The sequence below is a fragment of the Erinaceus europaeus genome, chromosome 2 (assembly GCF_950295315.1).
Source record: "Erinaceus europaeus chromosome 2, mEriEur2.1, whole genome shotgun sequence".
Classification (NCBI taxonomy): domain Eukaryota; kingdom Metazoa; phylum Chordata; class Mammalia; order Eulipotyphla; family Erinaceidae; genus Erinaceus; species Erinaceus europaeus.
The window spans coordinates 176,818,357-176,834,439 of NC_080163.1; the positions used below are offsets into that span (position 1 = coordinate 176,818,357).

Consider the following 16,083-nt stretch of genomic DNA (forward strand, 5'->3'; position numbering starts at 1 on the left):
CCTCCTCTCTCCATTTCTCTCTGTCCTGTATAACAATGACAACATTAATGACAACAATAACTACAACAACAATAAAAAAACAAAAGGGAAAGTAAATATATATAAAAAAAAGAAATTGAGAAGGGAGGGGAAGATAGAGAGGGAGAGACAGGGAGACACCTGCAGCCTTGTTTCACCACTCATGAAGTTTTCCCCCTGTAGGTGGGGACCAGGAGTTGAACCTGGGTCCTTGCATATATGATATGTGAGTTTAACCAGGTGTGCCACCACCTGGCCCTGGATAATTTTTTTTTTTTTTAATGAAAAGCTTTACAGATTGGTGCTTTATTGTCAGTCACACTCATTTAAGCAATGTAAACTCATTGTCATAGTTGGCATACTTTGTGATCATGGTATCTCTCCTGCTAGGTAAGTATATATTTGACATACATGTACACCTTCTTAACCAGTGTGAAAAAAGCTGATTTGATTTATTTACAAACATTTGGCCACTGTAGCATTACAGTCTATGCAGTTTAAACATTCAGACTTATTCCTTTACATTTCTGATGGTATATACACATGCCTACATGTGTTTCCTTCCTTCCTTCTTCCCTCCCTTCTTTCTTTCTTCCTTCCTTCCTTCCTTCCTTCCTTCCTTCCTCCCTCCCTCCCTCCCTCCCTCCCTCCCTCCTTCCTTCCTTCCTTCCTTCCTTCCTTCCTTCCTTCCTTCCTTCCTTCCTTCCTTTCTTTCTTTCTTTCTTTCTTTCTTTCTTTCTTTCTTTCTTTCTGTCTTTCTTTCTCCTTTATATTAGATGTAGTAGTTAGGAAATGAGCCAGCCAGGACCTGTGGCAAATGCACCATGGCCATGTACAGAGAGAACGTTAGGAAAAGGGTCACAGACCTTGATTCTCTTTAAGGAAGAATGCACTCTCTTCTCATCCATCAATTATCATTATATCAAAGGAAGTCACAAAATCTCAATGTCACACATACTAAAGTATGGATGTATGTTATACCAGCAATAAATATAAGCTTATATTATGTCATAATAGCCATTGTATTGTGGGGCTGGCAACTTTTTTTTTTTTTTTTTTTTTGCCACCAGGGTTATCACTGCCTGCACTGTGAATCTACTGCTCCAAGTGCTCCCTCCTCTCCTTTTTCTCCTTTTCATTTTATAGGATTTTTATTTTATTTTAGAGGGAAGGGGGAGATAGAGATGGAGAGAGAAAGATAGACAACTGCAGACCAGCTTCACTGTTCATAAAGTGTTCCCCTTGCAAGTGGAGAGCGGGAGCTCAAGCCCAGGTCCTTGCGAATGGTGATATGTGCACTTAACCCAGTGCAGGTTTTCCCCTACCCAGGCCCTGTGGGCTGATAACTCTTCACCTTTAGTATTAGATTTTCCCAACAACTTTAGAAGAAATATTTAATTCCATTTTTCAGATGAATTTTGCAACTAAGAGAAGGTAAACAATTTTCCCAGGAACATACAGGTAACTGTTAGATTTACTTTTAAATGTAAGTCAGAAAATATATTTAAATCTCTTTGGGCTCCTGTCTAGCTAGACTGGTTATACAAACTCCTTAAATTCAGACTTCCCTATTTTAAAATAGGGTTAGTGTCTGCATCTAGGGTAATTGTGATGACTTGGCAAGATAGAAAATATAAAATGTCTACCAAGTAAGTACTGACATTATATGCATTAAAAAGTTAGTGGCCTTAATGATAACTAGAGCTGTCGTTTAACTTTATATATAAGTAGTCATGTGTACAAAATAATCTTTTGGGTTTTGTTTATTTTGGTCAGATTTTAAACACTGCACGGAAGCATTTTGGAGCTGGTGGAAATCAGCGGATTCGTTTCACATTGCCACCTTTGGTATTTGCAGCTTACCAGCTGGCTTTTCGCTACAAAGAGAATTCTAAAGTGGTGGGTTCACTTTTTAACTACTTATCTTTTCCTTTTTCTTCCTCAGTATATGTTTGTTTTTTTCAGTATAATAAATACACTTTCTATATTTAAACATACACACAAAAATAGACAATACAATAAAATCCCAGTTTTGATAACTCTCAATTATGCATCCTGTGTTAAATGTTCTTAACAGTGATATTGATAGATTACATACTGAGTAATCATATTATAACTCTTAGAAGTGAAAGATTAAAATAATTTAGTGATTAAAGTGATCTAAATTTATGCCAGAAGTCCTTCCTGTATTGAAAGATCACTGTGAGACATTATTTTTGTCATTAAAGAGGTTCAGAATGCTTTAGTTTTTTTTTTTTTTTTAAAGATTTTACTTTCTTGGTCTTTTATACTCCCCCCCTTTTTTTTCTCAAGACTTTATTTATTTATGAGAAAGATAGAAGGAGAGTGAGAAAGAACCAGACATTACTCTGGTGAATGTGTAGAAAATGCGTGTGTGGCTGAGAGTCCAATACTTTATCCACTGCACCACCTCCCAGACCACTTATGCACATAAGTGATAGGAATTCTGAAATGCTAGAATAATCATATAAGGAAGTTGCAAATATGAAAAGCCTAATTCAAGTTAGGTTTGCCAAATAGTAGAGCCTATCATTGCATAATTATCTCAATATAAAAGCAAGCAGTTGTATAATTTTGAGTTGGGTACATTTTTTATTGTTATTTTTTTTCTTCTAGAAGCCCCCTCCCACCCTTTATTGAACTTTATAGTGCAGTGGTTGACACACAGGTACAACCTCTCATCTACCTATAATAGGTGTCTGCTAGGGTCCTGGTGTATGATGGTGGGGAAAGTTCTTTTTTTTTTTTTTAAATGAACAGATTGCTTTAACAAGATATTTCGATGATAGTCCAGAAGTTAAAATGTTTAACATTGATAATTATAACATTGAACCTTTTTTAGAAATCAACTTCTTCTTCTAGCGTTTGCCCTTCTTCCATAGCCAGACAACAGCGTCAGATTGAGCCTGATGTAAAGTTTCGAGACCTCCTTTGAATCTGGAGAGGTGGCAGTCGTTGACTATGTGGGTCATAGTCTGTCTGTAGCCGCAGGGGCAGTTCGGGTCGTCTCTGGCTCCCCAGTGATGGAACATAGCGGCGCACCAGCCATGGCCTGTTCATAGCAATTGAGGAGGGCCCAATCATAACGTGCTAGGTCAAAGCCGGGTTGACGCTTGCAGGGGTCTGTGATGAGGTGTTTGTTCTTTACCTCAGCTGACTGCCAACTCTGTTTCCAAAAGTCCGGAACAGAGAAGTTCAGTGTAGGCGTAGGAGACCAGATTGGATGACGAGATGTCAAGCGTTGAACAGGGTGGCCGAAGATATCCGCGTATATTGGCAGGTCTGGTCGAGCATAGACGTGGGAAATGAACTTCGATGATGCCGCATCCCGACGAATATCTGGCGGGGTGATGTTGCTAAGAACTGGCAGCCATGGAACCGGGGTGGAATGAATGGTTCCAGAAATTATCCTCATGGAGGAATATAATTTGGAATCGACCAAGTGGACATGGGGGCTACGGAACCATACTGGGGCACAGTATTCTGCAGTGGAATAGCATAATGCCAGAGATGATCATTGTAGTGTGGGAAGTGCTCGCGCCCCATGAGGAGCTGGCCAGTTTTGCAATGATGTTATTCCTTGCGCCCACCTTTGCTGCAGTTTTTATGAGATGTTCGTGAAATGTCTGAACTGGAAGACACTTTGAAGAGGGTTAAACCGGAACGGCTGCTGGCTATGATAACATCACCCCAGAACTCATTCTTAACTTGGACCCCGCGGCAAAGAAGTGGCTCACTACATTCCTGTCCCACATCTTGGAATCCGAATCTATGCCCAATATTTGGTGTCATGCGAAGATAATAGCAGTTTTGAAACCAAAGAAAGACCCAACACTGGCCGCCAGCTATAGACCAATTTCCCTCCTCTCCGTGTGTTACAAACTCCTTGAAAGGCTGCTTCTGTCACGAATTTCTCCCCTTACAGAGAAATTCCTATCACCCGCCCAGGCTGGTTTCCACCCAGGAAGATCTACCTGCGAACAAGTCCTGACCCTCTCAACTTACATTGAAAATGGATTCCAGAAGAATTTAAAGACGGGTGCTGTCTTTGTTGATCTCACAGCAGCCTATGACACGGTCTGGCACCGTGGTCTCCTAGTCAAGATCTCAAGATGCCTACCTCCATGGGTGGCCAACACTATATCGTTTCTTCTCCAAAACAAGATTCTGGGTGCATCTGGGTGACAAGTCTAGCAGATGGAGACTTGTCTCAAGTGGCCTCCCCCAGGTCTCTGTTCTGGCTCCTATGCTATTTAATATTTACATCAATGACCTCCCAGAAACTTCTTCAAGGAAATTCATCTACGCCAATGACATCTGCTGTGCAACTCAGGCATCCAAGTTTGACATCCTCGAGGAAACACGAAAGACATGTCTCTGATATCTGATTACTGTAAAAAATGGCGACTAATCCCTAGCACTGCAAAAATGGTATCATCTGTTTTCCATCTACACCATGCCTCGGCCTCGTGTGAGCTTAATGTGCAGCTTGATGATACGAGAATCAGGCATGAAGCCCAGCCAGGCTATCTTGGCGTTACTCTTGAGAAATCAACTAATAAAGATGAAAGGAAAAGGGCTGGGGAGACAGCATAATGGTTATGCAAAAAACTCTCATTGAGGTCCTGAGCTCCCAGGTTCAATCCCAAGCATCACCGTAAACCAGAATTGAGCAGTACTCTGGTGTGTGTCTGTCTCCATTTCTACCTTTCCACCTACCTCCTTTCCCCCTCACCCCCGACCTCTCATCCTCTCATTAAAATAAAAAATTAAATTAAAAAAAAAGGAAGAATAAGATTTAGTGTTGGTGTTCAAAATAATGGGAATGTGAACTGCTTTCTTTTTAGAAACTCTCTTGTACCTATGGCCTTAAAAAATCCAATAATTTTTGGGACTGCGTGGTACCACATCTGTTTGAGTGCACATGTTAACAATGTACAAGGATCTGGGTTCAAGCCCCCAGTCCCCACTTGCAAGGGGAAAGCTTTACAAGTGGTGAAGCAGGGCTGCAGGTGTCTCTCTGTCTCTCTCCCTCTCTGTTTTCCCCACCCTCTCAATTTCTGGCTGGCTTCTATCTGATAAATAAAGATAATTAAATTTTTTAAAAAATTTTATACTTACTTATTTTCCTTTTTGTTGCCCTTGTTCTTTTATTGTTGTAGTTATTATTGTTGTTGTTATTGATGTCATCATTGTTGGATAAGACAGAGAGAAATGGAGAGAGGAGGGGAAGACAGAGAGGGAGAGAAAGATAAAGACACCTGCAGACCTGCTTCACCGCCTGTGAAGCAACTCCCCTGCAGGTAGGGAGCCGGGGGCTTGAACTGGGATCCTTACACCAGTCCTTTACGCTTCACACCACCTGCATTTAACCTGCTATGCCACTGCCAGACTCCCAAAAAGTTTTTTAAGAAACAAAAAGATCCCAAGAGGAGGTGGCACACCTGCTAATAAAGTGCACATATTACAAAGATCCCAGTGTATTAGTAGAAAAAGAAGGCATTAACATCAGAATGTTGTCATTATTATTATTACTGCCTTATGAGAGACTTTGGGATGATTTTAATTTCTTTTTATTAGTTTGTGTGTTTTCCCTAATATTGTCTAATTTTGACATGTGCTGCATTTCTTATGAGAAAACATAAAAATTGCAAGATTAGTAATGTTATCTATATTTTGACATTTAATTATTTGCTGTACTTATGAGACAGAAGCAACATAACAGAAAAACTTAGCTCAGCTTTACAACTTTACATGTTTAATCTATTAATTTTTTTTTAATGAAATGAGTATTCTTGAGCAAGTTACTATTAAACCTTAGATAATTTAAGATTTGTGTTGTTGTTGTAGGATGACAAGTGGGAAAAGAAATGCCAGAAGATTTTTTCATTTGCTCATCAGACCATCAGTGCTTTGATCAAAGCAGAGTTGGCAGAATTGCCCTTAAGACTCTTTCTTCAAGGAGCTTTAGCTGCTGGAGAAATTGGTTTTGAAAATCACGAAACAGTAGCATATGAATTTATGTCACAGGTGATGATCTGTTCTCTTATGGAGGTTGTGGGATCAATTTTGCTATATTTGATCATGTTTGTACTTATGGTGGTAATGCACATGGGTTTACTTCACTAATTTGTTTAATTAACTCTTTCCCACACTCTTAGAACTTTTTTCATTTTAAGCTTAGTTTATAGTGGTACTAGGAATTAAGCCTGGTTATATCATGAAAGTATGACAAAAACTGCTGTGCTATTTCTCCTAGACCTTTTCTTAACATGATTGTCATATTGACTGTTCTGGAGTTGGAAAAATTGATCATTATTGGGTGCTAATGAGACTTGAGATTTCCAGGATGATAGTAAAAATGTTCCTGGATGGCAGCATGGTGGGGAGGGGTATAAGTTTCTTTATTGCAACTTGTCAGCATATTTACTGTCTCTGCTGTGCTGTGCCTCTCCTTTTTCTTTCATCCTTTCTTCCTTCCTTTCCTCTTTTTATTTTGTAAGGATGTATTAGTGTGATAGTGTGGGGTTGCTGAATGAACCAGAGCATTACTCTAGCATATGCAGTGCCAGTGATCAAACTCAGGACCTTAGTGGCCAGGTTCATCACTCTACCCATTAATATGAGAAGCTGTGCTTCTACTAAAAGAGGGCTGTAAATTGTCTCTGGGTGGGGTTGATGGAAAGTACTTTGGGTGGTCCAGGAGGTGGTGTAGTAGATAAAGCATTAGACTCTCAAGCACAAGGTCCTGAGTCCAATCCCTGGGAGCCCATGTACAAGACTGATGTCTGGTTCCTTCACTCCTATCTTATTAATACGTAAGTAAAATCTTGAAAAAATATTTTTAAAAAAAGTACTTTGGAAAATGCTTCAGTAGATGATCAAAGTTCATTTCTTCTTTATGTCCATCAGGCATTTTCTCTTTATGAAGATGAAATCAGTGATTCCAAAGCACAGCTGGCTGCCATCACATTAATCATTGGTACTTTTGAAAGGATGAAGTGTTTCAGTGAAGAGAATCACGAGCCCTTGAGGACTCAGTGTGCACTTGCTGCATCAAAGCTTCTTAAGAAACCTGATCAGGGCCGAGCTGTGAGCACCTGTGCCCATCTTTTTTGGTCTGGCAGAAACACTGACAAAAATGGGGAGGAGGTAAGGTGGGAACATTCCCAACGAGGTAGAGAAGGGCTGTTATGAATATGCCCAAAAAATGAAACAATGTGTCCAAGAGTTGGTGCTTGGAAACATGAGAGAGACAATTGCTTTGTTTCAATTAAAGAAATGGAATGGGGACCCTGTGGTGGTGCACTTGGTTGAGCGCACATGTTGTGGTGCCCAAGGACCCACGATCAAGCCTCCAGTCCTTACCTGCAAGGGGAAAGCTTTGCAAGTGGTTAAGCAGGGCTGCAGGTGCTCTCTATCTCTGTTCTTCTCTATCTTCTCCTTCCCTCTCAATTTCTGGCTCTCTATCCAGTAACTAAATGAAGATCATTAAAAAAAAAAAAAAAAGGTGGGGGAGAGATTTTCATGCCTGAGGCTCCAAAGTCCCATGTTCAATCCCCTGCACCACCATAAGCCAGAGCTGAGCGGTGCTTAGTATTTCTCTCTGTGTTTCTCTCTGCATCTCTCTCAAAAATAAAATAAGATATTAAAAATAAATAATTAAAAATTAAGATATAAAAAGAGAGAGCGAAAAAAAAAATGGAATGGGCTGGGCAGGGATAGAGCTGATTGGGTGTACATGTTACAGTACACAATGAGATGGTTTCAAGTTCCCCAGACCCCACCTTCAAGGGAAAAGCTTAATGAGTGGTGAAATAATGCTGCAGGTGTCTTTCTATTTCCCTGTCTAGCTCTCTCCCCTCTCAATTACTCTGTCTATCCAATAAATAAAAAAATATTTTTTAAAAAAAAGGAATGAAATGCAAAGTAATATGTGCAGTTATATACTGTAGTGACGTCCCCTCACTGTATCATAGACCAGTTTATACCACTACTATGAAAAAATATACATAATATATAAATATAAAACATAGTATTTTTAAAAATATCTTGTTTATTTAGTAATGGATATAGACAGAGACATTGAGATGGAAGAGGGAGATGCAGAGGGAGAGAAACAGACACCTGCAGCCCTACTTCACCACTTGTGAAGCTTTCCCCCTGCAGGTGGGGACCAGGGACTGAAACCTGAATCCTTGCACACTCTAATGTGTGCACTTAACCAGGTGTGCCACCACCTGGCCTCTAAACAAAGTATATTTGTTTTAAAATATTCCTGAGTATTTTTCTAAAAATTAAATAGACTTAAATTTATTATGTCCTTTTCAAACATGACAGGGCAATATAGGGGCCAGGCAGTGGGACATGTGATGAAGTGGCACATGCCACAGTATGCAGGACCTGGCTTGAAGCCCCTGTCTCCACCTGCAGGGAGAAAACTTCAAGAGCTGTGAAGCAGTGCTACAGGTGTCTCTCTGTCTTTCTTCCTCTCTTATCTCTTCCTTACCCATTAATTTCTCTCTGTCACTGTCCAATAAATACAGTATGTTTTAAAATCATAAATAAAATTTTACAAATTGAATGTTGTATTTATTTCCTTGTGTGAAATGTTTCACACAAACATGACATTTTTTATTCACTACTCCCCTAACCTTTTGTTCTAGCTTCATGGAGGCAAAAGGGTAATGGAATGCCTAAAGAAAGCTCTAAAAATAGCTAATCAATGCATGGACCCCTCTCTACAAGTGCAACTTTTTATAGAAATTCTGAACAGATACATCTATTTTTATGAAAAAGAAAATGATGCAGTAAGTGAACTCACTTTTTTGTTGTTGTTGTTGTTGTTCCTAGTGGGTGGGTTTTTTAAATTTTTTGTTATCTTTATTTATTTATTGGATAGAGACATCCAGAAATCAAGAGTGAAGGGGGTGATATAGAGGGAGAGAGACACCTGCAGCCCTGCTTCACCACTTTCCCCCTGCAGGTGGGGACTGGGGGCTTGAACTCAGGTCCTTATACACTGTAATAATATGTGCACTTAACCAGGTGCACCACCACCTGGCCCCTGTTCCTAGGAGTTTTGATGTATATAAAAGTTTATCTGGGAGTCGGGCGGTGGTGCAGTGGGTTAAGCGCACATGGCGCAATGCGCAGGGACCGGCGTAAGGATCCTGGTTCGAGCCCCCGGTTCCCCACCTGCAGGGGAGTCGCTTCACAGGCGGTGAAGCAGGTCTGCAGGTGTCTATCTTTCTCTCCCCTCTCTCTCTGTCTTCCCCTCCTCTCTCCATTTCTCTCTGTCCTATCCAACAACAAAGCAACGTCAACAATGGCAATAATAACCGCAACGAGGCTGCAACAACTAGGGCAACAAAAAGGGGGAAAAATGGCCTCCAGGAGCGGTGGATTCATGGTGCAGGCGCTGAGCCCAGCAATAACCCTGGAGGAAAAAAAAAAAAAAGTTTATCTTTCTTATACTTTTTTTTTTAAGTCAGTGTGTGCAATGCACCTACTTGGTTTCTTCATTTTCCAGAATCTTTTCCTGTCTTTATAGATGAATCTCTAATGGAAGAATTTATTTTGTGTAGAAAAATTCTTTACTCTTTTATATTGAAATATTTTTTTAAATTAGTATCTGTCTGAAAAATACAAAACAATTTATAAATGCTAAATAACAGACTGGTTTGTCATTGTATACAAGTTTCAGTGTTTCAGTTACTCTCCCCTCATTTACTCTTCAGTTACAAGCTCCCCAAAACATTTTTATTAGGGCCTCAGAGATTACTCACTGTGTGAGTTATTTCTGCAGTAACTTCCTCTCTCCCCTTCTCTGAGTCCAGAATGTGAAATCATGCATGTGTGAAATTATCTTATACTTCATGATGTATATACATTGTACATAATTGTTTTGTAGGTCACAATTCAGGTTTTGAACCAACTTATCCAAAAGATTCGAGAAGACCTCCCAAATCTTGAGTCCAGTGAAGAAACAGAGCAAATTAACAAACATTTCCATAATACCCTGGAGCATTTGCGACTGAGGCGGGAATCACCAGAATCTGAGGGGCCAATTTATGAAGGTCTTGTCCTTTAAAAATGAAACAGACTTACCATACTTCTTTCCATGTACGTTCAGTAAGGGTTTTATTATACTAGGTTTCCCTCTCATAGATTGTGCCTTTCAGAAATGCTGAGGTAGATTTCCTGTTTCTTACCTGTGATGTGTTTTACCCAGCACCTCCGGACACTCGCCTTCAGGACCTTAATAAAGTTATTCACTTTATAAGTGTTCACGTCTGTCTGATCACCCTAAGCAGCATGATTGATCTGCTATTTAAAATTCCTGTGATCTATTTAAAAAAAAAAAAAAAAAGCAAAAACTTTTTTTTTTTGGCTATTAATGAAACCTTCCTTTTTTATTTTTTTTATTTTTACACTGCTGATTGTGTAATTTCTTTCATTACCTGGAAGTACTAATTCTAAAGGTCTGACTCTTTGTTCTCTAGTCCAATTTGAAATTAATTTAGAGAAATGAATACAGTATATGAAATTCAGCTTGGGCTTTTCTCTAAATGCAAGGTAAGGCCATGTGTAATATTTCCCTAAAACTAGAATATTAATGCATGTTTGAGAATTTTACAACACCATGGTCAAAACCAGAAGCTATATTTTGCATATTTGAACTCAGTCGTTCATTAAAAACTTACGTTATCCTCTGGACATATTTATCAGAATAATCTTGTTTTAAATAGTATGAAATAGATCTTTATAATTTATGTATAACCTTCATTGTTGTAAATTTAGGGGAAATGCATCATAAACAATTATGGTTTTTTTGCACCTGTGAAACAATAAAGTTGCTATTAACAATTTTGGGTCTTTTATAACGTTTTGACTCATAAAAGGAACAGGTCAACTGTCCACTGAACCAGTTTCCTGGTCTCCTGGTTTGCTTTGAAGATGAATGATACGCAGTTTTAGCACAGTCCATGTGCCATTTAGAGTGATTGAAGAATATGACAGAATGCAAATAAGTGTACCAGTAGATGGAGATTTAAAGACAAAGAACATAGATTTCAGAATACTCATTTACTCACTTGGATTAGAATCCAAATAAAGATCAAGCAGAATTGAGATACAGGGTTTTTCCAACATATTTATATGGCATTCTCACAGGAGTGAAGTGGTGTCTCATTGTCTTTATTTGCATTTCTCTGAGAATCAATGCCTTGGAGCATTTTTTCATGTTTCTTGGCCTTTTGGATCTCTTCTTGGTAAATATTCTGTTCATATCCTCTCCCCATTTTTGGATGGGGTCATTTTTTGTTGTTTGTTTTATACTGAGTTTGAAGAGCTCTTTATATATTTTTGTTATTGGCCTCTTGTCTGATGTATGGCATATAAAGATTTTTATTTTATTCTAATTTTATTTAACCAGAGCACTGTTCAGCTCTGGCTTATGGTGGTGTGGGGGACTGAACCAGCATGAGAGTCTGTTTGCATAAGCATTATGCTATTTACCCTCCGCCTCCATATATAAAAATATCTTCTCCAATTCTGAAAGGGGTGTTTTTTGTTTGGGTGGCAGTTTCTTTAGTTGTGCAGAAGCTTTTCAATTTGATATAGTCCCACTGATTTATTTTTGTTATTGTTGTCCTTGCAATTGGATTCATATCACTGAAGATGCCTTTAAAATTTATATAAAGATGAGTATGGGATGATCCCACTCATAAACAGAACTTGAGAAAGAAAAGCAGAAAGGGAAACTAAAACCAGGATTTGACTGAATTTGGAGTAGGGCACCAAAGTAAAAACCCTTGGGTGAGGGTGGATATCGGCTTCCTGGGGTGGCAGGGGTGGGGGGTGGGATGGGACACAGACTTTTAATGGTGGGAATGTTTATGTACACGCCTATCAATTTGTAGTCATACAAATCACTAATTAATATGAGGGGAAAAGTTGATTGTATGTCTCAAACTTTTTAAAGCACAGACTGAGTCTTTTTAATACATAGACTGAGTCTTTGATATCTTGACTCTCTCAAAAGCCTAAACCAGGGAGAACAAAAGCAACTGGTGATACAGCTATATACAAATAATGTCAAAGGACATAAATTATGGTGATGCTGTGTATGGTACAGCAGATCCTAACAAAGGGATATTTCAAAGTTAACCCAATTGCCAAATAATGTGATTATGACAATAACTGTCTAATGTTTTCTTAACCTTAAGACAACAGGAACCTCCCATTTCCTCTATAGAGTCTATATTTCCCCCAGTCCTGGAACCTCTAGGGTGGGGCTCACTTTCCTGCATGCTTCTCTCAAGTCATACCAAATGATATTGCATCTGCTGATCCCAACCTAATCAACACGAGTACCACCCAGCATGCTTCATTTCAGACTGTCCAGAGACTTCAGGCATGGAATGTCAACCCTTCACCCTCATTACTCGGGTGAGACCTTTCCTTTCATAGTATTCTCTAATTCCATTCTAGGAGGTTTCACTTCCTAACAAAGTCCCAAAACCTAGATATAGACGAGATAGAGCATATATTCACATGTATCCATAAACCAGGGCAAAATATATACCTGAAAGCAAAAGTACACAATAGTCTGCCGTCAGTCAGTATAAAGTTCCTAATGAAATAGTATCTAATTAGACTTAAATACCTTCCTCACCTACTTCCTATTACAGTTCTCTCACTCACTCCAAAGCTAACCTTAGCAAAGCAAGGACTGCAAAAGCTGAATAAGGGCAAAAGACTGGCATGCTTTAATGATGATTTTTTAGTCACTCTCAGGACACCCCATCAGCTGGTGCCCTACTTGGGAAATCCTGAGATTCCCAAACAGACATAATGGGCCTAAACCTCGAATAAATCCCTCTCTCCATTGTTAGCAGTCATCTCTATCAGAAACAACAAAATAGACCCCTTTGTGGGCCCCCCATAGGACCTTGCCCTCAACTTCGACCAACAACAGTAGAGAATGTCCCATCCTCCCTTTGGAGGATGGACAACATACTCTATGCTACACATGAGGAAGATTGGTCAATATTGGGGCAACCTGGAATGCTCCTATTCATGACCAACCACAACATGTGAGCTTAGATTTACAGGGATGCAGAAGTCATAGGCTCGAAGCTGAATATGGGCCCCAGACCAAACCAAATCAATGTGGTTTGCAGTCAACAATATTTATACCCCTTTCCCATATTAGGGAGCTACTCTCTTCCCTGATCCAGCTTTCTGTTCCTTTTCCAACCATGATATCATATCCCCAGACAATAATTAGGATCCACCTGTATATCAGATTTCAGGCCTAGGGAGTGCGGGGGTAAAACTAGTATAGCCACAGGCCCTTTGGAATATAACTAAAATATGCCTACTAGCTATCTACAAAATAGAATGCCCACCAACTCTTCATCTGCACTATTCCAGCCTTTAGGTCCATGATTGGTCAACAATTTTTTTGGCTTTGTATATTAACTCTTTTCAGCAACAGGGTTCCAGATCTAGCATGATTCCGACCATATATCCCTGGGCAGACGGCCCCACCAGTGTGTCCTGGAGCTCTGCTTCTCCAGAGACCCACCCTACTAGGGAAAGAGAGAGACAGCCTGGGAGTATGGACTGTACAGTCAATGCCCATGTTCAGTGGGGAAGCAATTACAGAAGCCAGACCTTCCACCTTCTGCATCCCACAATGACCTTGGGTCCATACTCCAAGAGGGAATAGAAAAGCTATTATGGGAGGGGATGGGATACGTACGGAGTTCTGGTGGTGGGAATTGTGTGGAGTTGTACTCCTCTTATCCTATGGTTTTGTCAATGTTTCCTTTTTATAAATAAAAAATTAAATTAAAAAAATTTATATAGAAAAGAGTTCTTCCTATATTTGCCTCTAAATAGTTGATAGTTTCTGGTCTAACATTCAAGTCTTTGATGTGTCTGGAATTTACTTTTGTGTCTGGTGAAATATAGTAATTCAGTTTCATTCCTCTGCATGTTTCAACCAAATTTTTCTTTTTTTTCTTTATTATTATTATTTTTATTTTTATTACCAGACCACTTCCCAGCTCTGGCTTATGGGATTGAAATTGGGACTTTGGAAACTAAGGCATGAGAATCTCTTTGCATAACCATTATACTGTCTACCCCTACCCTCAACCCAGTTTTTCCCAACACCATTTGTTGATGACTGTCCTTTCCCCATTTAATAGTTTGAGCACTTTTGTTAAAGATTAGGTGTCGGGGTGCTGGTACTTGTATGGGGTGACTTGCAGCAGAAGTAAGCCATGCTACTGACCTTTCATGTTAACTCTAGTGGCTAACAACAGGAAAAGACCAGGACACCATTTAATCACAAATGATCTATCTATTGTACAGACTGCAGGGTTTAAATAGCAGAAGGGAACAAAGATAAGGGTGGGCTTTGGAAGGTCAGAACCCCCATGGTGAAGGTTCTAAGGAATTGATAGTGGTAGAGGAGAAGAGTTCCAATGATTAGTGGCAATTGGGTAAGAGAGTCAATTAGCTGAAGGTGTTTAGAAGGACATGCTAATTATCTCAACAAGGGAGAAATAGACAGAGAGGAGCCTTGAAGGAAGAGTTACATCAAAATGGAGAAGGGGTTTAAGGAAATAGGTCCATTTCTAGCCTTCTGAGAGTTCTCCAGACTGTTCTCCACAGAGGTTGGACCAATTGACATTCCCACCAGCAGTGCAAAAGGGTTCCTTTGACCCCACACCCTCTCCAGCATTTGCTGCTCTTACCTTTTCTGATGTATGACATTCTCACAGGAGTGAAGTGGTATCTCATTGTTGTCTTTATTTGCATTTCTCTGACAATCAGAGACTTGGAGCATTTTTTCATGTGTTTCTCAGCCTTTTGGATCTCTTCTGTGGTGAATATTCTGTCCATGCCCTCCCCCCATTTTTGGATGGGGTTATTTGTTGTCTTGTTGTTGAGTTTGGTTATTAAACTCTTATCTGATGTATGGCATGTAAAGATCTTCTCCCATTCTGTGAAGGGTCTCTTGGTTTGGGTAGTTCAATACAATTTGAGATCTGGGAGTATGATGCCTCTGGTTCTGTTTTTTTTTCCTCAAGATTGTTTTGGCAATTCTAGTCTTTTCTGGTTCCTGATAAACATTTGTAGCATTTGTTCTATTCTACTAAAAAATGTGCTTGGGATATTGATGGGGATAGCAAAGAATGAAGATATTTTAACGCCATTCTTGTAGAGTTTTAGAGTGTTCTGATACATGTCCTATTTATGATGGTCTGACTGTTTATAGAAGGCCTTTCAGAACTTCTTTCAGGGCAGGCTCGGTAATAGTTGATTCCTTCAACTGTTGCTTGTCTGAGAAGGTTTTGATGCCTCCATCTAGTCTGAATGACAGTCTAGCTGGATATAGTATTCTTGGCTGAAAGCCTTTCTCTTTGAGCACTCGATAGATATCTTGCCATTCTCTTCTGGCCTATAGTGTTTGTGTGGAGAAGTCTGCTGCTTATCTTATGGGTTTTCCCTTGTCGGTGACTCTTTGTTTTTCTCTTGCAGCCTTGAGGATCCTTTCTTTATCCTTATTCCTTTCCATTCTAAATATGATGTGTCTGGTGTCTTTAAGTCAGCGTTAATTCTGTTTGGGACCCTCTGGGCTTCTTGAATCTTTATGTCTTTGATGTTGTCTAGACTAGAGAAATTTTCAGCTATTATGGCCTGAAGAATGCTTTCTTCCTCTCCCTCTCTTTCTCTTTGGTAAGCCAATAATGTGTATATTGTTTTTTTGGAAGTCATCCCATTGGTCTCTGTTGTTGTTTTCAGGATCTCTTAATCTCTTTTTGAGATCTCTTACTTCTTTTTTAGTTGTCTCTAATTCGTTCTCGATCTTGCTAATTCTGTTTTCAGCCTCATTGATTCTATTCTCTCTGCCCTCTACTGTTTTCTGGAGTTCATCTTTTTGTTTCCCTGTTCTGATACTGTTTTAGCTTGTTCAGCTAGTTGTGTTCTTAGCTCAGCTATTTCAGCTTTCAACTCTCTAAT

At 39.5% G+C, this 16,083-nt stretch overlaps 1 protein-coding gene across 2 annotated transcripts in view; it reads left to right on the forward strand.

The window, feature by feature from the left end:
• Nucleotides 1–10,908, forward strand: part of VPS35 (VPS35 retromer complex component) — a 36,280-nt gene extending 25,372 nt beyond the window's left edge. For both annotated transcript variants that reach the window (XM_007539443.2, XM_060185634.1), the window contains exons 13-17: nt 1,795–1,917; nt 5,890–6,069; nt 6,952–7,191; nt 8,706–8,849; nt 9,953–10,908. In XM_007539443.2, coding sequence (XP_007539505.1) covers nt 1,795–1,917; nt 5,890–6,069; nt 6,952–7,191; nt 8,706–8,849; nt 9,953–10,132 — 867 coding nt within the window. In that variant the 3' untranslated portion in view covers nt 10,133–10,908. The remainder of the gene's footprint in view (nt 1–1,794; nt 1,918–5,889; nt 6,070–6,951; nt 7,192–8,705; nt 8,850–9,952) is intronic.
• The last annotated feature ends 5,175 nt before the right edge of the window (nt 10,909–16,083 follow it).